At 44.6% G+C, this 26,526-nt stretch overlaps 11 protein-coding genes across 11 annotated transcripts; 6 read left to right on the top strand and 5 right to left on the bottom strand.

Annotated features, from left to right (window-relative positions):
• Window positions 1-203: 203 nt before the first annotated feature.
• GGI43DRAFT_386910 (alpha/beta fold hydrolase) lies at window positions 204-1,508 on the bottom strand (the record flags this gene model as incomplete). The annotated part of the gene is made up of 3 exons (XM_083203857.1): window positions 204-862; window positions 947-1,149; window positions 1,237-1,508. 3 exons carry the CDS (start codon window positions 1,506-1,508, stop codon window positions 204-206), a joined length of 1,134 nt encoding a protein of 377 aa, XP_083057202.1.
• A 729-nt stretch (window positions 1,509-2,237) lies between these two features.
• On the bottom strand, window positions 2,238-4,194 carry GGI43DRAFT_425017 (amino acid permease-domain-containing protein; the record flags this gene model as incomplete). The annotated part of the gene is made up of 4 exons (XM_083208450.1): window positions 2,238-3,306; window positions 3,380-3,589; window positions 3,705-3,912; window positions 3,975-4,194. 4 exons carry the CDS (start codon window positions 4,192-4,194, stop codon window positions 2,238-2,240), a joined length of 1,707 nt encoding a protein of 568 aa, XP_083057203.1.
• A 1,049-nt stretch (window positions 4,195-5,243) lies between these two features.
• GGI43DRAFT_194439 (uncharacterized protein) lies at window positions 5,244-7,043 on the bottom strand. The gene is made up of 2 exons (XM_083199991.1): window positions 6,212-7,043; window positions 5,244-6,140 (listed from the first exon to the last, which is right to left on the bottom strand). The coding sequence occupies exons 1-2, from the start codon at window positions 6,544-6,546 to the stop codon at window positions 5,273-5,275; spliced, it is 1,203 nt and encodes a 400-aa protein (XP_083057204.1). The 5' UTR covers window positions 6,547-7,043; the 3' UTR covers window positions 5,244-5,272.
• A 1,022-nt stretch (window positions 7,044-8,065) lies between these two features.
• On the bottom strand, window positions 8,066-9,611 carry GGI43DRAFT_194442 (NAD(P)H-quinone oxidoreductase). The gene is made up of 4 exons (XM_083199992.1): window positions 9,315-9,611; window positions 8,984-9,250; window positions 8,832-8,923; window positions 8,066-8,769 (listed from the first exon to the last, which is right to left on the bottom strand). The coding sequence occupies exons 1-4, from the start codon at window positions 9,337-9,339 to the stop codon at window positions 8,143-8,145; spliced, it is 1,011 nt and encodes a 336-aa protein (XP_083057205.1). The 5' UTR covers window positions 9,340-9,611; the 3' UTR covers window positions 8,066-8,142.
• Window positions 9,612-11,953: 2,342 nt separating this feature from the next.
• On the top strand, window positions 11,954-14,314 carry GGI43DRAFT_430154 (MFS transporter). The gene is made up of 6 exons (XM_083209212.1): window positions 11,954-12,405; window positions 12,464-12,622; window positions 12,711-12,933; window positions 12,993-13,327; window positions 13,389-13,788; window positions 13,847-14,314. Exons 1-6 carry the CDS (start codon window positions 12,098-12,100, stop codon window positions 14,102-14,104), a joined length of 1,683 nt encoding a protein of 560 aa, XP_083057206.1. The 5' UTR covers window positions 11,954-12,097; the 3' UTR covers window positions 14,105-14,314.
• On the top strand, window positions 14,310-15,562 carry GGI43DRAFT_413997 (aromatic alcohol reductase). The gene is made up of 2 exons (XM_083206980.1): window positions 14,310-14,999; window positions 15,059-15,562. Exons 1-2 carry the CDS (start codon window positions 14,413-14,415, stop codon window positions 15,408-15,410), a joined length of 939 nt encoding a protein of 312 aa, XP_083057207.1. The 5' UTR covers window positions 14,310-14,412; the 3' UTR covers window positions 15,411-15,562.
• A 506-nt stretch (window positions 15,563-16,068) lies between these two features.
• Window positions 16,069-16,727, bottom strand: GGI43DRAFT_194544 (uncharacterized protein). The gene has a single exon (XM_083199993.1). It carries the CDS (start codon window positions 16,581-16,583, stop codon window positions 16,209-16,211), a length of 375 nt encoding a protein of 124 aa, XP_083057208.1. The 5' UTR covers window positions 16,584-16,727; the 3' UTR covers window positions 16,069-16,208.
• Window positions 16,728-17,773: 1,046 nt separating this feature from the next.
• GGI43DRAFT_414002 (FAD-dependent oxidoreductase) lies at window positions 17,774-19,398 on the top strand. Its single transcript, XM_083206981.1, has 2 exons — window positions 17,774-18,458; window positions 18,568-19,398. The coding sequence occupies exons 1-2, from the start codon at window positions 17,967-17,969 to the stop codon at window positions 19,234-19,236; spliced, it is 1,161 nt and encodes a 386-aa protein (XP_083057209.1). The 5' UTR covers window positions 17,774-17,966; the 3' UTR covers window positions 19,237-19,398.
• Window positions 19,399-20,320: 922 nt separating this feature from the next.
• GGI43DRAFT_414003 (sugar porter family MFS transporter) lies at window positions 20,321-22,671 on the top strand. Its single transcript, XM_083206982.1, has 5 exons — window positions 20,321-20,659; window positions 20,761-21,267; window positions 21,340-21,610; window positions 21,672-21,948; window positions 22,010-22,671. The coding sequence occupies exons 1-5, from the start codon at window positions 20,581-20,583 to the stop codon at window positions 22,382-22,384; spliced, it is 1,509 nt and encodes a 502-aa protein (XP_083057210.1). The 5' UTR covers window positions 20,321-20,580; the 3' UTR covers window positions 22,385-22,671.
• Window positions 22,672-22,822: 151 nt separating this feature from the next.
• On the top strand, window positions 22,823-23,953 carry GGI43DRAFT_430156 (fumarylacetoacetate hydrolase family protein; the record flags this gene model as incomplete). Its single annotated transcript, XM_083209213.1, has 5 exons — window positions 22,823-22,835; window positions 22,898-23,136; window positions 23,190-23,248; window positions 23,309-23,662; window positions 23,749-23,953. 5 exons carry the CDS (start codon window positions 22,823-22,825, stop codon window positions 23,951-23,953), a joined length of 870 nt encoding a protein of 289 aa, XP_083057211.1.
• Window positions 23,954-24,967: 1,014 nt separating this feature from the next.
• Window positions 24,968-26,208, top strand: GGI43DRAFT_425025 (aminotransferase; the record flags this gene model as incomplete). Its single annotated transcript, XM_083208451.1, has 2 exons — window positions 24,968-25,978; window positions 26,047-26,208. 2 exons carry the CDS (start codon window positions 24,968-24,970, stop codon window positions 26,206-26,208), a joined length of 1,173 nt encoding a protein of 390 aa, XP_083057212.1.
• Between the last annotated feature and the right edge of the window lie 318 nt (window positions 26,209-26,526).

Raw genomic sequence — 26,526 nt, forward strand, 5'->3', positions numbered from 1 at the left:
CTTAGCTATATGTAGTTTAGAAAAATGCTACTTCATATCATACCCCTGGCTAAATCCTGACATACGATGCATTCTGGGTGCTTCATTTTTTGTGAGGAAAGAAGTGAATTTAATATCATGAGCATCACAAAACGTCCCAATAATCGCGACCACAACCTTACAATGCGCTTGTCTCCTCATAAACAGACAACGTTCAATAGCAATTATCTGGCTACGCTGCCGCCCGCATCAGTAAATACCTTTTCCAAAACCTCTATAGACTGCACAACGCTATCATGATCTGTGCCGGTGATAGTGGCTGAATCGAAATCAAGAACGTCGTTTAAACCATTCTCTCCACGCTCCCAGCATTCTTCCATGTACTTTTGCCCGCCAACTCCAACCATGACATCATTTTCGGCAAAATACGCCCTAATTTTCAACTTCGAATGACTCTCCGTGTTGGAACTCAGCTGGTGTTTTTGCCTTTCTGCCCTGGCTAGTGTTTCTACGAAAGTGGCGTAATCATCACACTCTCCCCATGACCATCCTTTACCTTTTCTTGCACACAAAAGTGCTTCGCTATTCGCACCAACGGTATTTTCTTCGGTTATTTTCTTTCCAAGAAGCGATTCCAATTCAATTTGAAAGTCTCTGGGCACATCGTATTCGACTGCCAGCTTTTGCCTATTCCTCTCTTGGGGCGTATCCTGGCCACTGCTGCCCGTTGAAGAGGTGAGTAGACTAGACGCCTTATTAACCACAACTCCGCTTGTAGCTAATAAAGGCGCAATGTGATGCCATACTGCAAAAGCCTGCGCTGGGATGTATTGCATCATCTGCATTGATGTAACCTTGGAGTGCGCAGGATCAACCCATGGTGCTAACATTGTGTAAGTATAAGTCATGCTGAGATCTAAAATAGATGTGTGCCCATTGCGTCAAGTGTATAGTCTCTTTAACTTACCAAATAGGGCAATACACGGCCTGTCCGGATATAATATATCTCGATGATGGTGCAATGTGTTTAGCAGATATATCGTCCCAGCGGAATGGGAAACCAAGGAAACATGCTTAATGTCAAGATGTGCTAGCAGGAGAGGCACCATTCGAATCCAGGTGGAGACACGAGAAGAGAGGGGGACTTCCGTGGAATGCCCCATCCCCGGGCTATCGGCATGGTAAAATTGAACATGTTAGCACAAGTAGATTGGTCAAACGCGGCGACAAATGCGACTTGGAGATTCAAATATTTACCGGTCAGCTACGAGGACACGAACGCCGAATTTACGCGCAATAGGGTCTAAGATAGCGCCTATGTATCGAGAGCCAAACATGCCTGGTATAAATAGCAGAGTAGGTGTACTGCGACTATCAGCTGGGGTTTCAGGAGTGAAGCCAACGTCAGCATAGCTAACAGTGAGGGCAGGGCTATCTGCAGTTGCTGGTAGAGTGAATTGTTGGCTGAAGCGGGGGTTGGAAATATAGCTGAGCGCCTGGTCGCGCGCCAAAGCCGTGGAAGCGGCCATGCTGTACGCAGTGATGGGTACAATTGGTGTTTTGATGGAAAGATAAAAATCCTCCAAACAAAAACACGCGAAAGGATGAAGATGAGGGGATCTAACCGAGAAAGGAATTGGAAGGATGCCGTAAATATCTCGTAGCGGGGCGAACTCGTGAAGCAGAACAACACCTTTAGCCAATCCGGCGGCGATCATTCGGGCCCAGTTTCTAGTACCCCGTCCAACAGCGAGCCAACATCGCATTTTTTCATACCAGCCAAGCACCAAGCAGGAGTTTTGTCTGATAGAAAGCCGCATTCAACTGGACTGGGCACTAATATCAACTATTTACCGCGTTTTCATGAATTTCTTTTCAGCCATCTCTGTGCTGAGATGGAGATTTGTTTCTTGCTGCTAGATCTGTAACCTCAAATGAGAGAGAGTGAATGATATCAATTGCGTAGCTTAGTGTTAAGCTAACTGCCATCGTGTGGCCTATCCTGAGGAATTGCCCGTTCATAAATATTAGCTTGACAATGCGGCCATCAAAGCATTGGGCCAGCATTAAGCAAATTTATATCCTATATATAGGTATATTTATTTCCGTGCCATACTACGTTCACTGCTAAGTGAGTAGCAAGCGTATTCTTGGAAATGATGGAGAACTACAGGCACATGCACATCTACCTAGTAGTTAAATATATGATAAAGCAACTTATACAGCGAAGTCAAACTTTATTCCTATAGAAATTATTATCAACACAGCGTTCGATAGATCCTCTTCCACAGAGGCCACGATTGGCGCATTTCTTCTTCCTCTGCCGAGATCGACTGCATTCTGGAGAAACTCCGCCCGGTGTGGATATCGATGGAAGCGATAGGGACTATCCTTGTTCTGAACCACAGTTTGTGCCCAACATAGAATATAATAACAATTGGCACGGTCATCACCTTCAGAAAGAAATTTTTCGCAGTGATGCTGGGCCCCGTAGCATTCGGGTCCCCCTGCACTGGAGATACGGCCATCCAGAACTGTGAAGCCAGGACCAATACGTTTCCAGCTACTCCAAGATAAGAGCCTACAATGCCAGCCTGCGACAGGAATGGTAGCTGGTTCAACGAATGTCCCGACGCTGCCCAAGCCCTCCGGAAACGAATATGACAGAGGCAGATGCTACCCCACGTAAACAAACCCGAAAGTGCGCAAACAGCCAGGAGCCAGTCGAAAATCTCTGAATGGACACTGACGTTAACCAGATATGCTAAAAGCCCAAGAATGGAGGCGAAAATGATTGCCGTCAACGGTCGTCCTTTGCGGTCCACATAGGAGAATATCGCAGGTGCGTGTGATTGTTCAGCCAGGGAAGCCAGCGTCCGTGAAGATCCAAAAATGGCAGAGTTTCCCACGCTCAATACCGCAATCATAATTACGGCATTCATAACGCTCGGCAGAATTGTTGAACCAGCGCTCTCAACGGCAATGACAAAGGGGCTAGCAGTGACGCCAACGGAATTTTCGCTTCCAACAAGACGTGCGTCGTTATAAGGGACTAAGAGACTGACAAGGAGGAGTGATACGATGTAAAAGATGGCTATCCTCCAAAATACTTGCTTAATAGCGCTTGGAAGGGATTTCTTCGGATTGGCAGTTTCAGCTGCAGCGAGCCCGACCAATTCGGTACCGATAAAGGAGAATGAGGCCGTAACTAAGACGCTGCAAAAGCCTTTGAAACCATTATTTGTTGCGCCAGGGTCAGACCAGTATTGTCCACCAATATATCCACTTGTAGGCGGCCCTCCGATATTAATGACGACGCCAAGTAGTCTGAGGTATCCATGTCCGCATTAGTACAAGAAATATAATAAACAAGCAGCGCTGAGAGGTAATTCATTCTTACATGAAGCCGACAATAGCAGTCACCTTGACCGTAGAGAAAATGAATTCTGCTTCACCATAACCTTTAATGCCAAACATATTTATGGTAACGATTGTAACAAGAAAAATGGTAACGAATACTGAGGGGTTTATGGATGAGTTCCAAAATTGGATCGACAATGCTCCGGAAATGATTTCAATCGGCAGAGCAAAGAGCCATTGCAATGCATAACTGACGCCTATATTAGCAGTGTTACAACAACGAAGGGTCTATAGGGGCCCATCAATCTCTAACATCTTGGTGATATCGCAACGCGCGCCAAGATTTGAGTTTTATTTGTACTTACTTCCAGCCCATGGCAAACCCCCATGATGGATCTAGAAATCGACTTGAAAATGCAGAAAACGAGCCAGCGACGGGATATGTTGCTACTAATTCGCCCAAGCTTTGCATAGTACAGAACTGGATAGCACCAGTCACAAGGTAGGCCAGCAACATCGAAGCTGGTCCACCTTGGTACAATGCCACGCCTGATGCCACAAATAAACCGGTGCCTGGTTTATAATGTTAATGTTCAAGCTCTCCCTTCTCTTAGGCAGTAAAGATATAACTATACCGATAGAACCGCCAAAAGCAATCATCTGCAGATGGCGGCCCTTGAGATCGCGTGCAAGTGCAGAATTCGCAGTCCGGACGTTAGCAGCGCGGAGATCATAGAAGCGGTTGCCTGCTTGGGCCATATCTGGAAGATCATCGTTGATTTGATAGCCATGGTTGCCAGTCATTGGAAGTCCTCCGGGGGCACGGCGGAAGCTGTCCACAAAACGACGACCCATTGACGCCTTCTTGTGAGAAACCCTGGGACGTGATGCGGTCGTAATGGAATATGAAGTCGTTACCGTGAATTGATTCCCCCTTGGTTCCGACAGATCGCTCATTTCCACGACCTCGAAATCTCGGGTATATGTGATTCCATTTTTGATGGACTTTGGCTTCTCTGGCTCGTCAAAAGCCATGATAGGATCCGGCTAACTTTGAACACTATCTATCTTTCTTGATAACATGCATGAAAGGGGAAAAGAAATATGATCCTGTCTATTCGGAGAATAAAGTATGCATGGAACTGCATTCCAAATGAACGATGGAAGGCCTTTGGAAGGCGGGGGAAAGGAGAAACGATACGAGTTACAAATTGGTACAAGCACAAATATGGCAAATTCTGGAACCTCATCTCCTTTGCAGGTTTATCTTGGCATTCAATCGCCTAAATATGGTAAGCTTCCCCAGTGGGTTCATCGAGAAAATCCCGGTATGATTTCATGGCGCCTTGCCTTGCAGCGCATTGAAGATTTTTTGCGCATGCCAATAGCCTACAGCCACAATTTGCTGGAACCGAGGCGCCTTCGCGCTACTTTAGCGGGCGCTAGACATGAGTAGTGGCGACAGCCTGGAGTTCTCTCAGGGTGTTCACTGCCCCTGCATATCATCGCGTGGGTTGCGTGTTGCGTGTGGGACTTGAAGCTCCGCAAACCTGGGGTTAGCCTGATGTAGAGAGATAAGAGTTGGCATTTGGCAGGTCCTCACTTGAAACATGACTAACAGAATCCAAGAGCCACGCCTGGGCAGCCGTTGGCCGATTCTATGAACTAATGGAATGAACATACGCTAGCTAGTTGTAGATAAAGCTTTGTATAAATGTGCGGCCTAGACGCTTGGATCCTGAGCATATGCAAGCCATCTTTCTAGAACTTATCTTGCATTAACTTAAACAGGTGATAAAAAGGGGTCATGATAGTGTGGACATTCACTGACTCTAATGGTTGGGGGGTTAGATACCACATACGGTACAACTTGTGCGAAGCCAAAATTGTCAGACGCCAAAGAAGAAAAAATAAACTATTATTGGTAAAATAGCTATCTACGCCGGAAGCTAGTGATTCCGGCAGGAACCACTCGTTCTGGAGATCGAGGGTTCTCAAGACCCAGCACCGGGGCGGGCTGTGAAGATCCCCGGTCTGGCTGAATGAGCGAGTCATGGCTTTGCGTAGGACTGATTCCACTTCCACTAGCTGATTGCGAGTGACGTGCTCCATTGTTTGATGAGGAATGAAATGCGGTATCGGCCTGTTTATCGTTCGCCCATTCATCGATGTCCGATTTGGCCCGGTGGTGTTCACTCTCTGCTTGACGTCTATCACTTCCTGTCGCCCCCTTGCCTTGAGGCCTGGAGTTGGTCCCGCTGCTATGGTAGCCTGGGCGAAATTTCATCTTCCTCACTCCGCTATCTCGCAGGAATGAACCCAGAGCTACCAAATTTGCCACTGCAGTTGCAGCAAGCAGTTCGATGGATGCCCACATAGATCGAACCACCTGGTCCCCGTGCTGCTTGATGGTCTGGGGAATTCTGTAAATGGTAATACCAACTGTCAGAAACCCAAAGCAAAACAGCATGGCGAGCAAAATCTTTCGTTTAGTAGCAATCCGAGTAGAGAAGATGATTGGAATCGGGAATATGATGAGTATGACATCAATGACTGAGCTGCAGACTCCCATTGTGAGAAGCTGCGCCAAGCCTTGACGGCACTGTGCTCCTGGATCCGGAATGATTTGCCAATAGTGAGATACTGGATGACATTCTGCAAGGTCGCTCACTATGATCGCCACAAAGGTGGCCACAAGAACGCCTCGTAAAATATTAATGAGGAGTTTGTAGACTTTTTTCAGGGAAGCACCAGCTAATCTGTTGAGAAATTCGAGTGTGGTGAATTTAAGTGTCCATAGCCTGAAAAGCGAAGCAGTTAGCATCTGTTACAGAGAATATGGGAAGAAATTGGAGATGGGGAATAGACAAACGTAGCAGCATGAAGTATCCTTCCAGCGAGGACAACTTTGCTTCCAATAATTCTTCGTTCAATCTCTGTGGAGGATAGATCGGTACCGGTGAGATCAATATTATTTGTACCGTATAAGAGGACGACATGAGTGCATGCGATCCGCAGGTATAACGGTAGTAATGCCAATGCTGTGATCTTGTCTTCGATGAATAGCTTTTCCACCCGAATATATCGTCCTGAGAGACGCAGCAAGATCAAACATGTACAAAAGAGCGTTATCCACCAAGCTACAAGCAAGGTAGGTTTAGCATCGCTAAATGGCCGTTCTGGAGGTGCCGATGAGTAGAGAGCCATTATTGAGCGCTACATGCAGACGATTGAAAGGAAGCACAAACTACGCCCCTACCATGATAAATTTTCGAAGGTGATGCCTTAAGCATTAAAGGAGATGTTACGGCCAAGCTCTCAGGACTAGTTCCAGGAGCAAACAGTGCCAGCAGACTATTGTGGCGTATGCATATCGACTACCTATGCAAGCCATAAACTGATAACGAAAAAGAATTGGGTGGCTACGGGGTCAAAGTACCTTGGCAGCGCATGGTGTGACACTATTGAGAATCGATTCAGCTCATTTCAAGGAAGGAAACCCGTCTCACATGCGGCTAACTGGAACAGAACTTCGTTCCTCTCAACCGGCCGTTGTGGCTTCAGGGGCCGCGGCACAGAAAGTCGAATAGCGATCGGAAATTATAACTTCTTTTTAGTCCAGAACCAACGGCCGCTCGTATCGCGCCGTGAGGCTAGAGCACTGATTAGGATCGATTATGACAGCATCCAATAGAAGAGCTAGCGGATGAAATACTGGGCATTTGGGTAAATGCTAGCAGGGTGCCAAAACTGTATGGGGTATCTAGGCAGCACTGATTGGAAACTCGAGACCATGTAGACCATGTGTGGACTGCTCCAGCTAGAGCACCTAGCCTCAGCTTCCCCACGCTCTATTTGCGCCCTCTTACCAAATTAGAGTAAGCCTACGCCACTGGTTCCCCAAAGGTCTACTGTACAATTTTGTTGCTATCGTCTCTTTTGTATACTAGCTGAGGGGATTGACAGGTGCATACAAATCAGAGAATGCAAGGATATATAGATAGTGTGAGTACTAAAAACTACGTATTTTACAAGATAGGAGCTAAGTTCATGCATCCAGAGAAAGAAATAGTATCCCTGCATTCTGTAGAATTTTATCTGCATGAGTACTATTGCCTTCGCGTTTCGTGTAAGTAGTAGTCGGCAGTCAAGCGTGAAGCGTAGAATATATTATCCCCAACATCAGCACGAACTTTTGCTTTTGCTCCGATACAGGGTCCCAACACAGGGGTTCCGTGAGCGGAGAATAAATTCAGCTGGTCGTCGTAAAATTATTTGGACTAAGCACTAAAAATTGAACGCAAATAATCTTGCTACCTCTTGCCTCCGAGCGACTGCGCATCCCCACCTCACCAGAGACACTTTGCCGTATTGCGCAATCTTGGGAGATCGCCCTTTATCTTTGCCTTCCAAAGCAGCAATGCCGTATTCATACTAGTACTGTGTCCTCGCGTAAACTTGTATGCCGCGATGCCGGCTTTATCATCTCTTGCGTGAGCTTTATCGAATTTAGCTCCTCGGGGTGTTGAAGTCGTGATTTTCAAGTAGCAATAACCGTGTTCTTACTAAACCACATCATATATCCTATTTTATTGTATCCATTAGAAATACTAAAGCATTTAGGCATATGTATAAAATATAAGCATTCGTGAATATTTATGCTATATTGTATTACCATGTTTCTTTGACATATATATTTTCTGATCAACGGATTTTTAAAATCGCTCAGCTCCCAGAATCCATAAAATAAAATGAAATGCGTAAGCCTATACCAATATCCATAATAAACTTTTCGTGAGGCTTTTAGTTAATAGTGCATATAATCTTCCCCATGGTCTTGTTAGCCTCCAGCAACTTGTGCGCCTCGACAATCTGCTCCCACGGAAAGACCTTTTCGACGTAGACTTTGAAGCTCCCAGCCAAAAACTGAGGGAGGGCCTCTGAAACGAATTTATCTCTCAGGTTACGTTGGAATTCTTCATCTCTGCTCCGCAAAGTTGATCCCTCGTATCTAATCCTCTTGAACGCAAGAAGGCTCATGTCGAATTCCCTTTTGAATATTGTCCCACTCATCAATCCGATCAGCACAATCTTGGCATCTCTAGCGCCGATCTTGACATTTTCAGCAAAGACATCGGGTCCGATCAAATCGGCGATAATATCAACACCTTTGCCATCAGTTGCCTTCAACACTTGATCGACCCAGTTAGGGTCTGTTGTATTGAAAGCTGCCGTAGCACCAAGCTCATTAACGCAGAAATCACGTTTTTCGTCAGATCGTGTTGTCGCGTAGACAGCCGAAGCACCACCAGCAACAGAAAGCTGGATGCCGCTGATGCCAACGCCAGATGCGCCGGCGTGCCACAAAATGGATTTACCACGTGTGAACTCTCCAATAATATACATAACTTTTGCAGCAGTAAGCCAAGTCTATGAGATGTGTCAGTTTCCGCCAAGGTAATCTCGACACCCACAAACCATTCAAGACTTACCTCAGGGATGCCTGCAGCCTGTTCCCATGATAACTGAGCGGGCTTGTGGATTAACATGTGTGTCGAAACAGCAACATATTCAGCGTACGCCCCTAAATTTTTAAGTGTTAAGCAATGCATTTTTCACAACCGTTTCCACCGAGTTTTCTTACCACCATACGTCAAAGAAAACACTTCATCGCCAACGCTGAATGATGCTTCACTATTTTCCCCAAGCTCCTCTATTATACCAGAAAATTCCAATCCTAGAATTTTGCCGGCATGAGGAGGAACAGGGTACTCTCCATCACGCTGCATAACGTCCGCACGATTGAGACCGAAAGCCTTGACTCGTATCAAAGCCTGTCCTTCCTTGGGCACGGGTTTGGGGATTTCAGCCATATAAAGGGCCTCCGCAGGGCCAATATCGCCCCGAATATCTATCGCACCGAAAAGTAAGAATGGAAAACGGAAATTTAGCCCGGGTTAGAATAAGCGTCTTACCAATAGCGCGCATTGTGTTAGACATAGCGAAGTCGTCAAGGTCAGAAAGTCTTCGTGAATGGTCTTAAATTCTCATGAATATGAGTGATGAGTCTTCTCAGTGAGATGCGAATACAGTTTAATTTATACGAAAATCACAAAATGTCACTGCTATTTTCGGATTGGAGAATTGGTAATCATTCGCGATAGTATCTCATACATTGAGGCACTCTATGAAGAATCGGCTGCTTCGGGCAACTCGGGCACTTGGGAAAAGGTTATCTGGTGCCCGCCACTAGCTTTTCCTGACAAATTTGCAGCAAAATGGAATCGAGGTGAGTTAGTTTCCATGTAGCACCAAAATAGCAATCCAAGCGATTCTACCTATCAGCTACCTTAAAAAGTATCCGATGCGGGTTTGCGGCGATAGGATTGAATACCCATAGCCACATTGCCGACTTATTCATACTTTATTCATCAGCGACAGCCGCCCACTGTTACGTCATTCGTAAAGAATGGACAGAATAGGCAGTGCGCTAGCCTCTCTAGTTGAGAGCTTGCATGTTGCTAGGCTATAGAAAAATGTAACTGGATGGAGTGAGGAGAAAGGAATGAAGCTGCTTGTAGTTCTGAGATTAAAGAAAAAAGACTCACCCAAAAGAAAATTCTTTGAAAAAAAAAAATATTAGAAAAGACAAAGCAGAGTGTATTTCCAACGCAACGGCAAGATAATACTATTCTGTGGTAGGCTGACTCCTACCCTACTAACTGGTCAGGCAGTCTAGGAGATTGCTCGGCGTCGTATCCTGCTTTCGAGACCGGATCTCGACGACAACCGAAACTCTTTATGCTTCTTTATTCTTCTGTTTAATATACTACCAATGACTGGTAAACTCAAGCGGAGATTTAGCCGTAGGTTTGGAGTAGCAGTCCAAATAATGCTTTATCCACTTGGTGGGCTGCTAGCAGATGCAAAAGTGGTAGAGCAACTATCTATAGGAATGTCAACATAGCTGCGAACATGCAGCCACGACAAATACAATGCATTATTTTCATTTGAGAAGGGAATTTCGTAGATCCAAACCAGTCGTCCCCAATTTTGCAATCTCTTATGCTACAATTGCAGCCGTCTGCTCTTAACCTTGTAGCGTTCACAGTGAGCCGCATTTAGTGTTAGTATAACATCCTTTGTCATTGTTATAAGTATATGCAGGTCTTACAACTTTACTAGGATGGAGCTGTAGGTTCTGGTACTGCCATGTCTGAATCCTAGACCCTCCTTCTCTTGGCTTACTTATAGAACATCGTGACTCAGCGACCGTAGCTTCTCCTGACAAATACAGTAACCGTAACGATAATATTTAAAAATGCATGGAGCTGTCACCATTATTTCATCATTGGTTATCAAACCTAGGGGCCGTTCCCCACACCTAAATCTGCCTAGCCTGGGAATGTCTTCTAAAATATACAATCTCCATACCTGACATTGTCAACAGCGGCAGTAGCGGGAGGGAGCTAAGATGCATGTATTGGAAGCCCAATGTATTCTTTGAATGTTCACTTGAATTCGAAGGGTATATATGCTAATTTTTGGCGAATATTCTTAATATATAATACTTTAAGTGATTTCTAGGCTGAGTAACCCAGGGCCGAGATTATATATGGAGGCAATTTCTCCTAGATCCTGAGCGAGAACGGCCTAAGATAAACGCTAATACTAGAACTGCTGGTAAGGCATCTATCTGACATCACGATGCAATGATCAATTTATCTATTTGAACTCAGGAAATTGAGTAACAAATGTTACATGGCATATTCTGCGCACTGAGACTGCATATTCATAGTGATTAGCTACTCGCTTGATATACAGTATCCTCAGAATGTTCCCTGCAATAATAGTTCCTCCGAGTTTCGCTGTACTAGCACAAAGCGCAATCACATTGCTCCGAACTCACGCAGATAACGATCAATAGCCGTTACCGCGTCACTGATGTTACGCAAATGAGCACAGTAATGCCGACGACGGCCTCTCGCCCCGAGCCGTCTCCATACGCCGTTACACTGGACTTTGAGGGCCTCTTATACTCCTTATCTCACCCTAAAAGCTATGATAATTCCATTTAGCGAGAAATAAGCCAGTTATCAGCTGCACCTCTCACAGCAATAACGCCGAAATTCAAGTCGAGCAGTTGAGGCGCTAGCATGGGCCCTACTCCTATTTCCAAGCTTCAAGAGTGTTGTGCCTGCAAGACAACTCTGGAGCAAAACCGTTACCGTATACGGCTAATTCTATTTAAGGCAATTCATATCAACAGCATATTTCGATATTCAGTAACTTGTTGCCAGTATTAGCTGACTTAGGAATCGCGTATTGATGACTGATGCTGCGAATGCTGAAAAAGTAAGAAAAGAAAGGAGCGAGAGTCCGAGATCCGAGCTACCGATCCCGCCGAATCTCCCAAATCTCTAAATACGCGCCAAATTTTGCTTAGAAATTTTAGAAACTGCAAAATAGTTCTTCAAAAAGCAAGAGCTTTTAGTAATGACCGTCTTTTTCTTTTTTTAGCATAGTTTCATAGTACTATAATTATACAGCAAAATAGACGTGAATGGAAGATCCTTGTCTGCATGTATATATTACCGTTGCTACGTAACATCTAAATCATGTTTGCATTCCCAGCCTTTAATAATTATTGCCAACACAACCGATGTTCTTTGCAACTAACATTTAAACAAATCCCATCAGTATTTCAGGGCTCAGAAAGGAGTTTCTCTTTTTGTGGAGGATAACAAAACTGGGCTCTATGGATAATAACATCGAAATGGCCAAAGTCCATTCCAACGAGGAGGGACTTCGGCTAAAGTCGGAGCAGCAACTCAGCAGAGACGATACCATTTCGAGTGATGTGGAACAGGATGAGATAGCCGTGGAGCGGATAGAGACAATCAATCGCCAGCATGATCCCATACTCAGCCAGGAAGCATCGATGCCTCTCTCAATGGGTGCTGGAAAGCCTTATCCCATGGATCTCTTGGATAAAGACAGCTATATTGTGGAATTTAATGGACCATCCGACCCTACTCATCCGCAAAACTGGTCTATGAAGAGAAAGTTAGTACTCCGTACAAGGACGAGAGAATTGTTTGACATAGCCCTCTAACTGAATTAGGTGGGCAATAGTATTGATCATCTCGTCTACTACATTTATCACTACCTTTGGAAGCGGCATCTTTTCTCCCGCCATCTCAACGATATCAGAGAAATACCATATTGCACCAGAGGTTGCCACTCTTGGAGTAACACTCTATGTGCTAGGATTTTCAGCAGGGTATGCCTTCCTTTCAATTTAATATCCGCCTTTGAATGATATAAATTCATCGTTCATTTGTATGAACCTGCATCTAACTCTACTGTAGACCGTTACTATGGGGACCGCTTTCTGAGGTCAAAGGAAGACGACTGCCCCTTGTTGTTGCCGCCTTTGGAACCGCAATTTTCCAATTTGCTGTGGCAGTTTCTAAAGACGTTCAAAGCATCATGATCAACCGATTTTTTGCAGGATTTTTTGGAACCGCTCCGCTCGCCGTGGGTGGCGGCGTGTTTGTCGACTTGTTCGATAACAAGACTCGCGGTGTTGCAGTAAGTATTCACATAAAAGCACTTAATGCTGTTGAGATATACTAAACTATATATACTAGGTGACATGGTTCACCATTTGCGTTTTCATTGGCCCAATGTGCGCGCCTTTTATTGGTGGCTTCATTGTGACGTGCCACCTTGGCTGGCGATGGACACAATATCTTACAGGCATTCTGGCTTCCGCCGCTGCGGTATTGAACTTGATCTTTGTACAAGAAACCAGCGCTCCGTTCATCTTGGTTAAGAAGGCAGGCGAGCTGCGACGACTAACGAAGAACTACGCAATTCATGCTAAGCAAGAGGAGGCTGAAGTTAACCTTGGTGAGATGGTTGAGCGCTACTTCATGCGCCCATTTCGCATGCTTCTAGTCGAGCCTATTGTCCTACTTATGAGGTATGTCCACATTATTCATATCCTATCTCTGAGCACAATTGATAATTTTTTCTTATACTAGTCTCTACTCTGCGTTTATCTATGGCCTTTTATACCTCTTCCTCACCGCATACCCCCAAATCTTCCAAGGAGTTTACGGTATGAGGCCTGGCGTCAGCGGACTTCCAGAGCTGGGGGCTGTACTTGGCTGCCTTGTAACAGGTATCATCATGACGCTACGTGCACCAAGCTATACACGAAAGCTTGTGGCTAACAACAATATGCCCGTGCCTGAGTGGCGAATGCCTGAGGCCATGGTTGGAGCCGTTCTTTTCGCTGGCGGCATGTTTTGGCTTGGTTGGTCAGGATACCGAAAAGAGGTCCACTGGATCGTGCCTACGATTGGTGGCTTCGTGACCGGTCTTGGTATATCAATGGTCTTTTTGCAGGCGTTTAATTATATAATTGATGCCTACTTGATGGTATTTACAGCTCTGTTCCCCCAAACATGATTTGGCTAATCACTAACGCGATGGATAGTTTGCGGCTTCAGCGCTAGCAGCTAATACGTTCTTGCGGTCGGCATTCGGTGCCGTATTCCCTCTATTTGCAACCTACATGTTCAAGGGAATGGGAATCCAATGGGCAATGACATTGCTGGGCTGTGTTGCTGCTGTGCTGGCGCCTGTACCCGTCATTTTCTATTTCAAGGGCGCTCAGATTCGGAAGAACAGCAAATACACACCTAAATTCCCTCCCCCGGCACCTGTTGTCAAGGCGGAGAAAGAAGAAGTTTAGGAAAGTTTAAGTTGCCTGATTTGGGAAGGTTTGGGAAGCTTTATGGCTCGGTATGAGATGAGATTCCAAAAGGCTGAGGTCAATGCATACGCATTTTGAAGCCAAATATGGCCAGCGCTCGGCTTTGCGGCGGGCGATATGCGTGGATAAGCAATGTTATAATATACCCCTCATCTGTGGTGATGATATGACTAATAGCTGGCGCGAAATCATTTTTGCGAGAGATCGTCGAAAGTATAATAGACCTAATATTTTCTTGTATCTGCCTGTAACTCAGCGTCTAATTTGGTACAATTATAAGTCGTACAATGGCATCCTTTAAGCCTTCACATATTCTGGTGTTCGGTGCCACAGGCAACATCGGAAAGCACATCGTCAATCAGCTCATTAGCGCCAAGCCGCCGTTCCCTCAAATTTCGATTTTCACTTCTGCAAACACAGTGTCCACCAAGCCCGAACTTTTGAACAAATGGAAAGCTGCAGGAGCATCAGTTATCGTTGGTGATGTTAAAGACTCGACAGACGTGAAAAATGCCTATCATGGCATTGACACGGCCATTAGCTGCCTTGGTCGAGGGGCTCTACAGTATCAATTTGAACTCATCAAGCACGCGGACGAGTCTGGATCCGTGCGGTGGTTTTTCCCCTCAGAATATGGCACCGACCCTGACCACGACCCCAGTAGCGCGCATGAGAAACCTCATACGTTTAAAAGAGCAGTTCGCAAGGTATTTGCTGAGGAGGTGAAGAATTTGAAGCCGACGTACCTGGTTGTAGGGCCATACATTGAGATGTGGGTTCCTAAAGATTTAGTTAGTGGCATTGATGTACAGAAGAGAGAAGCAACTATCATTGGAGATGGAGAGCAGCCTATTGGCTTCACTGCTATGGATGAGTGAGTTATAACAACCAATTTGGCTTACGATGGGAGCTAACCGCGGCATTTCAACACAGCGTTGGTAAAGGAGTGGTGGCTGCGTTACAGCGCCCGGAAATATCCCTCGGAAAGGCGTTGAAGATTGCGTCTTTCACAAAGTCGTCAAACCAGGTTCTTGCTGAATATGAAAAGCAGCTTGGCGAAAAGTTCAAGGTCACGTCTGTCCCGCTAGATGACGTAAAGAGCCTTGAAAAGAAGTTATGGGACGAAGGCAATCCGTCGGCAGTCGTTGCGGCGCTGCGACGGATCTGGGCTACAGGCGGAGCAGTATACGATAAGCTGGATAACGAGGCACTTGGTCTGTATGAAGATCAGCTACAGTCTCTGGAAGAAGCAGTGCGGGACAGACTCGACAACAAGCCATTTTAAAAGAATAGGTGGTACCTGGTAGCTAATCATTGCAAGTAGCTATACGTGGATCGAAATATACTTGCCTCTCGAGAAATTCGGACAATGGAATGACTGTAAGACCCTACCGTATGTGCGTGACATGTTAAAGCCATATCTGCGCAAAGAAAATATAATGAGATAAAGAGGAAACATTATGATTCAGTCGTCAGGCTCCGTCACAAAATCCCTTTTCTTGTGCCAAGCCGTACAATGCAAATGATCCATATTGATATCAGCTCAATTGCCTTGAACTGGTAGTGTATCTAGTACAGAAGCCCCATAATATTGCTCTAATGAACAGGCCAAGTAGGGGCCGCTAGCAAGGGGCATCGTGCTGAATCAACCACTCATTTCTTCTTTACGCTAACCTCTAATGGCAGGATAAAGTCTCTTGCTTGGCAAAGGTACATACTAATAGGTGAAATTAGCGTTATTTGCCAAGTATAATACGCATATATGATACTTATCTTCACAACTGACTCATATGCAACTTTATTTGTCCCCCTGTTTACTGTTCGCACCTCTCGAAGTTGTCATGAAAGTTACGACGTCCGTGAAGATGCAATTTCGAAATATCGAGACCTGGAATGTAAATACCACTATAGTTTTATTTACTACAATCTTTATAGGTACTGAACTTTAGCCATCATTGCTACTGTTATACGGTACTAGCACTGTATTACATAGATATTGGTGATCTAAAAAGATACGCATGCTGTCGTTCTTCTTTAATAACTGACCAAAATATTTGAACGAGCTCTATATACTCGTCCTAGTTTAGTTATTGGAAGCCTCTACCCGTGTCCTCTCTTCTTCCGAAGGGCCATTCCACCAACGATAAATACCCTTACACCAAACCCAAGTCTCAATCGTTCCAAAAATGCTCAAGACTGTAATTACAAAGATCCTGGTGTTCTTGCTCATTCCCAAGCCCTCAAAGCTAAACTTGGGCAGCTCACTGTCCTTTTGCTGCTGACTGCGAAGGGGGGAGCGAGCGGAAAATGTTCTCAAAGAGGTATGGCCATTGACGATGGCTCGATTCCTCTGGTATTGGTGCCGAAGATTGAATATAGTAGGAGTATTGCCAATCAACATCGAACGTTGCGTCCGAGAGGCCGGGGTGAGGTTTGCCAGTGCAAGTGTGGGCTTCATGTCTGTGAGGTGATGGCTTTGTAGAAGTAAATTTGGTTTGTGGTATTCGCAGCTAACAAAAAATCGAGAGCCAGAGAGAAAAAATGAAATTAAATAAATAATAGGAAAAGAAGTAGGATAGAAAGTAGCTGGAATTTATATCAGCACACGCCTCGATGGAATTCGTCCTCAGGCCAACAAATCTTGCGTTTTATGAACCACGGATCCCAGTTAAATACAGGGCCTGGCCGCTAAGCAGAGGTCTTAGGGGCCTCCCTAGCGGCAGCATATGGTGCATGGAGGTCAATGAAGGGTATCAGTAATTGGCCTCGGATCTTTGTAGTTTTCAACTACCACACTTTATTATGCCCTGCCAAAGCACTGTATTAGCCCAAAATCAGACTGGCTACTCTGATAGTAATGATGACTGCTGGATATCAATGGGCTTGGTAGCTGATATTAGCTTATACAGTGCACTTATAGGCTTAGACTCGCCGCATCCCTTGGCTACACTTATAAAGATGCATGACTGGGACATATCGAAGCGGAGATAGATTTTATATGAGAATCAACATCTCCACCGTCTTTCGATTCCCGTTACGAATTAATTCGACTTAATTATACCATAATTTATGCCTGGCATAACAGTTCGTGGTGCATTACCATTTTGTGGGTCAGTACTCCTTACGTTGCAGCTAGCCTCGGTACCGAAACGCAGTCTACCAGTTTCTCAAGAATGTGTCAGGTCATTAAGAAAGTGCAAACTTTCAAAACTACAAAGTACATTTAAGTCAAAGAGCAATTCGCAATAAGAGTTCGGAATCGACGACTATTAAGAAAGAAAGATAATTTGAAGGAAATATAAGCGCGCGTTGTAAGTAGTGCATGTAGATGAATGCAAAACACATAATATGTTAAGACGCATGCAGATTTCGTCCAACGTGATAGAGGCGCTATTATTGTCAAAATGATTCGCACTATAGGCTTAAAATTTGCACATTCGACATCACTTATGTATTCATTGAATCCTAAAAGGCACGCAGCATAGTCCAATGAGAGAAAATCGGCCCCGCTGCACTCCGTTGAGCAGACGAAATTCGGATGTGGCACCCGAGGGCAATTCTCGGTCCCGAGAATCGCATCAAGCTTAGTAGATTTAGGAGCCCGGGTAAGTCGCACATCTCGCCACCACTGTAGAACCCTTCATTCAACACACTTTGACTCCGAAAGATTGCAATAACGAAGTTGTCCACTTGTTAACATGACTGAACTAATCATCTATATAAAGACCGCATCATCCAGCACTCGATACAGTTTTAGCATAAGCACCATCCCATCTACATGCAGCATACGCAAATCCTTTTCACCATCTTTATTACTAGAGCCTAGTACGACCGCTGCAATATGTCCCCTAGTATTGCCATTATCGGTGGTGGGCCATGTGGCTTGACCTTAGCACGCCTTCTAGAGCGCAAAGGCATCGACTACGTGGTCTATGAGCGTGATGAATCCGCCCTTTCTGTTCGCAGAGGAGGCACCCTCGATATTCATGCTGAGACCGGACAGCTTGCACTGAAGGAAGCAGGTCTTTTCGAAGAATTCTTGAAACTTGCGAGATACGAAGATACTGTGTTTAGAATTGCAAACCAGCAAGGGGAAAGAGTATTTCAAACTGAGGAAGGTGGGCGTGATGCGCCTGAGATCGATCGCATTCAGCTACGCCAGATTTTATTAGACTCCATTCCGAGTGAAAAAATCCATTGGAATCATGTTCTCAAGAGTGTTACCTTGGATAAAGATGGGCAGCATATCCTTGAGTTTACAAATGGCGCTTCAGTTTCTGGATTCAAGCTAGTAGTTGGTGCAGATGGTGCCTGGAGTAAAGTGCGGCCATCGGTACGTTTATCAACCTTGCTATACGTTTTCTTTTTCTTCTCTCCTGCCTACCTCTCTCTCTCTATATATATATATATATCTGTTCACTCACTAATAGCTTCACTCATAGATAACCCAAGCAAAGCCACAATACTCAGGCAATCAGTACATCGAATCAAGAATAAACCCCAGCAGCCCTCTTTACGCCACGATGGTTTCGAAAGTTGGCGCAGGCACTTTGATGTGTCTAGGCTCTTCAAAAGAGATCGTTACCCAGCGCCAAGGCGACGGATCTTACAGGATTTATCTCGGTATTTCGGTGCCTGAAAACTTTGTACGAGGTGGCACCGTCGATTTAGCGGATACTGAGTCTACCCGTCAATTGTTTCTTTCTTCAGAATTCTTTGAAGACTGGGCAGATGAGTTTAAAGATATTATTCGCCACTCTGAAGATTTTCGCCCTTGGTCTCTGTACTACATGCCTCCAGAAACCATGAGCTGGAAGCCTGTTCCTGGCCTGACATTGGTTGGAGATGCAGCCCACCTCGCGACGCCAAATGGCGAAGGCGTAAACTGCGCTATGGTAGATGCACTCTCCCTAGCCACCAAAATTGCAACATATGGTACAGATGATATTGATCGTGCCGTTATCGAGTATGAAGAGGATATGTTCAAACGCGCAGTAGAGCATATTAACAGTGGTTTGGTAATGGCAACCATGATGAGACACAAAGACGGTCCTATAGCACTCATATCCTTTTTCAAGACAGCCATGGAAAATGCAGCGGAATCTTCTTAAGTTTGCAAGTTTCCATATAGCGACGGCCACTGTTTGAACAGTAGGGAAAGTTGAGTTCCCATGCATATCACATTCTTGTTTATAATATATGTCGCAAAAGATGAGTACCCGGCCTTGAAAACGGGAAGATTTTCTCTATAATTTAGCATAGTTATCTTGTACATATAGTTAGATAGTTAGATAGATAGATAGATAGATAGATCTAGTAAACCAAAATTCATTCAATGAAAATCAGAGACTACTCACCTTACGGAAATATGATGCACGCAGAATTTTGATATGGTGAGGGGAAGTCGGAGCAACTAACAAGCTGCCTAGTCCAGATGTTATTGAAGGTGCATTTCGTGGCTATCCATGCGTAGCTAACCAAATGTCTAGATGAAGAAGACTGTCGGCTCCAACATTCTACCAATTCGTTCTTCTATTATGCCACCAAGACTACGAGGCATATTGACCCTAATAGGCCCTTTCTCTTTCCTCATATTTCTTGATCTTTATTTCTTTATCTAATATTATTATCAATACACGTATTAACTTGCTCTCATAGTAAACTGCATATTTATCCTCTGTACATGGCATCGGCTTCAGGTCTACTGCGGCTAAAAGGGAAAATGTCAATAGTATGCCGTACGAGATGCAAGGGAGAAGTGGGTTTTTGGTTTTTCGGGAAATGATGTGCAATATTACCGAATAGGTAATTGCCATTGGCTCATTTCTAGAATTACATCCGTCGGATGTACGCCATCGTGTCTCGTAAAGATAAATCATTAGTAAAAAAAAACGAATGCGGCTGTTCATACTTTACTTCTCCTATATCTCTAGACGCTGAAGAGGTAATTCTTATTTACGATTTGATACTGTACCTCAAATCTAGCGTCAAGTACTAGGTCAAATAGTGCTATGGCCGCCCTCGAAACTTGAATTCTTAGAACCAGCCACGCGGCTGAATGGCCAAACATAGAGCCGAGAGTTGTAAGATGATTGGCTGGGGTGGTCGCTCTACATAGCGCCGGTAATAAAACCCAATCACTTGACAGCTGCATCGCTAGTCTATCAGATCGGTAATTCACCGACCTGGTATATCGATGTGACATGCTCACAAATATGCCTTGAATCTGTAAACTGTACCCACGCCTTTTGTTTTACGATTTCTCCACACCAACTTAATCTACCCCGCGTTTTCTTTTATATTTAAATACTACCCCAGATTTTGTAGAGCAGCATGCCCAACACATGCCGCGATATCGTGCATGAAACCGAGCCATACCGAGCCGCTAGGCCCATATCTTGCGTCAGGTATTTCACATGGCCAAGTGAGGCTATCATTACAGAAAAAACGTCAAAATGTGTTTTCTTGGCTTACGAGGCAAGAAGCTCCTGGCCGGAATTACTATTTCAAGTGGCTTGGGCTTCATACTTTTCGGTACCAGATCCCGCCCTTTTCTCTGATGGGCTTTAACGAGCTGAAACTGGATGCATCTTATGAGCTTGAACTGCGTTATTGATCAGCTTTTCCTATACTAGGTTATGACAATGGTGTTATCGGCGGTCTGCTTACCGCTCCTGACTTCGAATCAACATTTAATCTCGATCCCACCCTTCAAGGCGTGGTAACTTCACTGTTTGAACTTGGATGTTTCTTTGGATCTCTTCTTACGGCAGCTGCAGGCGGACGATTTGGCCGCCGAACTCTCACACACTTTGGAACTCTAGCCATTGCCATTGGCTCTCTCCTTCAGGCTTCCAGTTTTTCTGTTGGCCAATTGATGGTTGGCCGCATTGTTGCTGGCATCGGCCTCGGCCTAATCTCCAGTAATGTGGCAATCTGGCAGTCAGAGACAGCACCAGCAAAGGTGCGCGGCACTTTAGTAGCATGTTCTCTGAGTTTCCTCATTGTCGGCCAGCTTTTAGCCAATTTTATAGACTATGGCATGAACAGTTATTCTGGTCCTGTCACATGGCGTTTCCCAATTGCCTTTCAGTCGACACTCGCACTTCTCATGAGTGCTCTTTTATTCTTCATGCCTGAGTGTAAGTTCAACCATGTTTGCGGCGGCCTAGCTATATTATATCCACGAAAGAGCTAATAGAAGAAATGTGTAGCTCCTCGATATCTCGTAATGAAAGATCGTATTGAAGAAACTGTAACAGTTCTCCAGGCGCTCAAAGACACCCAAGATAGAGAGTCTGTAGCTGCTGAAATCGCGGAGATTAAAGAGGCGCTGCTGCTGGAATTAAACTCTCAAAAAAGCTGGACAGACCTATTCAGGGCCGATAAGGTCAAATCGCGCCGTCGTGTCATAATTGCTTGCGTAGTCAACCTAATGCAAGATCTGAGCGGGAGTACACCAATAGCTTATTACACCACTTTTATGTAAGTTTAATCCGGGGTAGTAGTAATTTAAGCAGCACTCATTAAGATCTAATATCTCTAGTTTTCAAAATTCCGTTGGCTTCTCTCGGCATTTGTCCCTGCTCATGTCTATCTTCTTACAGCTATGGTTCCTATTGGCGTCTACGCTAACCTGGTGGCTGATTGAGCGCGTCGGGCGTCGAAGACTATTCATGCTCTCTGCCTGTTGTATGGGAATGGTTATGGCAGTTGTTGCTGCAATGCTTGCGGTCAACACGCGTACTTCTGGAATTGTCGCCGTGGTTATGATATTTGCATACCAAGCCTTCTTTACCTGGGGATTTATGGGCGGCGTTTGGGTGCGTCAACTTGGGATTCCAGAAATCTTTTTCAAACTGTGTGCTGACATTGGCGATGTAGGTTTATGGGCCGGAAATATTACCACTCGAATATCGATCTAAAGGGATGGGTCTCGCAACGGCAACCCTATGGCTATTCTCTTTCGTAATGGTGGAAATTGTTCCATCGAGTATTGCCAATATCGGATGGAAAACATACATTATTTTCGCCGTTTTTAACTTTTCTTTTATTCCCGTCATCTATCTATTCTTCCCAGAAACCAAAGGACTCAGCTTGGAGCTGGTGGATCTTGCTTTTATGGACAACACAACTACTCCAGTCAAGCGCGCTAAAGAGTTGCACAAGATGATGGCATCCGGCGAGGAATTGACGCTAAGAACTGAGGTTGGAGGGAAAGACGTTGAAATTGTACATGTAGAAAGAAAGTGTGCATAGATGGCGAAGGCAAGCCTTACTTGCTAAGCCTATATTACAAGTGATACCTACTGGCTCACCGCCGAAAAGAAGGTTTGCTTGGGGGTACCACACTGAGTCGCCTGGATACTGTGCGATTACATAATTTTGATTACAGATGACTAGATGCCGAAATCGCTACCTCCATCGGAAGATTCCATTTAGCATCACTACTGCATCTAGTAACCCCGTAAAGGCCGAGCTTGAGTACATACTTGGAGGGTGGAGGGTAGTCTTCAGCAACGTAACCCGATAGTAACCATTTGTCCGAAATTTATTTGCACATAGGAGATCAATAGCAACCGTTATGCTTTATAAAGCTTTGCTGCTCTCGAAGTTATGAAATGTTCCAATAGCTAGGATATAGTTTTCTGCTCCATATTGAGGCAATCTTCATTTTGCAGTGTCTCACTTAATCCAATGTCATTCACTCGTAGGTGATCGCTACATAAGCAAGCATTAGAGTTGGAGACTTAGAATTAATATTTTGAACAGGTCTTGTCCGTTTCGTTCCGCGCGGGCGACAAAATTCCATTCTCATTGGGGAGCCCTTGAATTCCGATATCGATGTCGGCACAGAAGTTAGAAATGGCCATGATGTCAAAGTAAAAGTTTTTAGTGGCACTTCGGTTCTGGACGCTGGCTCAGAAACTGGTGTCATTGAATCTATTGATCGCATATTATCGCCGCTAGCTATGTCTGAAGTTGGCACTATTAGATGCATTGGACTAAACGTGAGAGCCTATAATAAATTCTTGGAATCGGATTTTGTTTAAACAATCTATAGTACGCGAAACATGCGAAAGAGGCGCATCTCGCACTACCTTCGGTACCAGTTGTATTTTTGTAAGTGACATCTTCCAGTCTCTATTGAAATCAATGCTAATGGACGCATCTTCCCCGTAGAAAGCCCGCCACATCTCTAGCAGATCCATGGCCTGCCTCGACTATTATCCCTTCATTCTCACTAGTCGATGACACGGCCGATTATGAGTCCGAACTGTGCGTAGTAATCGGCAAGGCTGCCAAAAATGTTAGCAAAGAGGATGCACTCTCTTACGTTCTGGGATACACTGCATCGAATGACATCTCGGCGCGAAAAAGCCAATTTGAGCAATCCCAGTGGTGTTTTAGTAAAGGCTTTGATACATCATGCCCTATCGGCCCTACCCTAGTTTCGACATCTGCTATACCAGATCCAAGCAATCTTCGCATTCGTGGACTAAAAAATGGCAAGGTGATGCAAGATTCACCACTCAGGTAAGCCTCATAGCTCTCTCTCCAAGATTGGATATTTTTTTCTGTAGGTCTTTTTCATCAGCATTATTAATTACGAGCATATTTAGTGATTTAATATTCAGCATCCCTGCACTTGTTAGTTGGCTATCTCAGGGAACCACGCTGCCCGCTGGCACAATCATTCTCACAGGAACACCATCAGGGATTGGTATGGCGATGGAACCAACTGAGTATTTACACGAAGGTGATGAGTTTACAGTTGAAATTCTTCCTCATATTGGGAGTCTCTACTCCACGATTAAAAATGAATAGCGGGCTGTACATAGTTTGTTGAGCAGCTGCACTAGTGCTGTCTGATAGCATAAATAGTAGGCCAGTGATATACATGTTATTAAAATGCAATAGAAATTATAATATGGAGCCTCTATCACACTTACACCCTATGAGATATTTTGTAGTAGACCATGTTTAGTGTTAATTCGATTATTTCATGGAGATAATATCTCACTATTGATACACAGTTATTGGGCCATCGTTTTCCCTCAGTTTCGGTATACAAGCTGTCTTTCAATCCACAATAAAGAATTCTATCCTAAAGGCAAGACCGTCTGAGTCTATCGGTTATGTCGCTTTGTACCATCCTCCTCCCTCTCCCCACCTCAATTTTCAACGGTGGAGAGGCTCGGTTGGAAACGGATACCAAGAATTACTTGAATGATAGGCATTAGATGAGCTGCACAGCATTTCTAGATGACAGAATATGAGTATAATCTACTTTGTAACAGGCCGACATCGGTCAGTCATCGCACCAGTATGCAAACTGGAAAACGAAAGAGGAAGCTAGTGATTGGTAAGCAGCCATAATAGGACTAGAGCATGGCTTGCCGAACCAAAGCGTGAGCGTTAAGCGTAATCAAATAATGACAACTGCATCGCAGCATTGCGTCTCGGACGGAGGGATCTCCGTGCATATATCGACGGATCATAATAAGGGCGCGCCCTAATAATGTCCAACAGACGTGGTTCATAGATACTGGTGTTGTGATATTATTGGACTTTTCTCTTCTATACGCTTTGAAGGTGCTGTTCCCGTCACTCACTCGGTATAGCTACATGCACTTGTGTGCGGCTATCAGACAATTTAGCTAAGCTGTACGGAAATGATGTAATCAAAATTACCTTATCTCACATGTGATAGATTCATATGGATACTATCGGCTCTAAAAGATGCCTTTGAACTATTCCAATATCTTAAATACATACATGTTACCGCTCAAAAGAACATACCATTCCCATTCATCACAACAAGAGCAAACTGTCACCATAATGGCGACCCAACAGAGCCACGACAACTTCGGATACCCGAAACTCCTTGACAATAGCAATGACGCTGCCGCTGTTGTAAACACTCCCATCAAGCCTTTGCATGTTCCACAAACAAACTGCACGGAACAAATGATGATATGGCAATGGGACGAAGCAACAGGCTGGCAGGCTCCCGAAATTCGACCTTATGGGCCGCTCCCGATAATGCCTAGCGCCAGTGTTCTCCAATATGCAACAGAGTGCTTCGAAGGCATTAAAATTTATCGAGGATACGATAATCGGTTACGGGTTTTCCGACTGCAGCTTAACTGCGAGCGGATGCTAAAGTCATCTCTCCGCGTTGGGCTTCCTTCATTTGATACAGCTCATCTTGAATCTATTATCATGCAATATGGGGCGCTTCAAGCTGAAAAATGGCTGCCCAGTGGACAAACGGGCCAAACTCTATATCTACGACCAACACACATAGGAACAACAGCTGCCCTTGGTGTGCAAAAGCCCCGACAGTCCTTGATATACATCATAGCAACGCTACTCCCGGGATTTTCTACCAAAGGGAATGGCATGAGATTGCTGACTTCCCCAGCCGATATGGCCCGAGCTTGGCCTGGTGGGTTCGGAAATCGAAAGCTTGGAGGCAACTATGGACCAACTTTACCTGCTCATGACGCTGCCCTTCAGGCTGGATTTGACCAAGTGCTATGGCTATTTGGGCCTGATGGGTTTGTTACTGAAGCAGGCGCAAGTAACTTTTTTGTTGTCTGGAAAACGAAACAAGGCGATGTTGAACTCGTTACTGCGGGTCTGGACAATGGTACAATTTTAGAAGGCGTGACACGCTACAGTGTTTTGGATTTGGTACGATCCAATCGTAACCAACAGTCTGAGTGGCAATACAATGGAAAATCGCTGCCTCCTTTGACAGCAGTCGAAAGGGACTTCTCTATAGATGAGATACAAGATGCAGTGGAAGAAGGCCGACTGATTGAGGCATTTGCAGCAGGAACCGCGGTAAGTCACTCCCAAAGCCTATTACTGAATTAAAATAAAGAGTAAAATGGCTGATATGTTGATTAAAGTATTTTATTGCGCCGGCTGAAACCATTCACCACCGAGGAAAAGATATACGTATTCCTCTTCCATTTGCAGGGTCAGCATCGTATGCTCAGCTAATCAAAATGTGGCTATCGGATATTGTATTTGGTGTGCAAGATTCTCGGAAATGGACTCGAGAGATCTGACGCTATTGTGTATTGTTTGTAATTGTATAATAGCAGCATAAAATATGATCCTATTGTGTCTCAAGTTAGTATGACTCAATCGCGATACTCCTAGAAAATGTGTAGGCTTCAGCACTAGGTGTTTGGAGGTGAAAGCCATACAAAAGACAAATACTATATCACCGGTAGTCCACGCTTTAAGTTAAATTAAGTTATCGTCCAATACTATATTAGAATTACGACTTATATATGGATTATCCTGTGGAGCCTATTTACGTAACTGATATTCTAATTTTGTGGTAGTAGTATTCTTAGTAGAGTTAAAAATAAGTTACTAAT

The sequence above is a fragment of the Trichoderma evansii genome (genome assembly GCF_050947405.1).
Source record: "Trichoderma evansii strain SZMC 28006 chromosome Unknown GGI43scaffold_22, whole genome shotgun sequence".
Lineage (NCBI taxonomy): Eukaryota > Fungi > Ascomycota > Sordariomycetes > Hypocreales > Hypocreaceae > Trichoderma > Trichoderma evansii.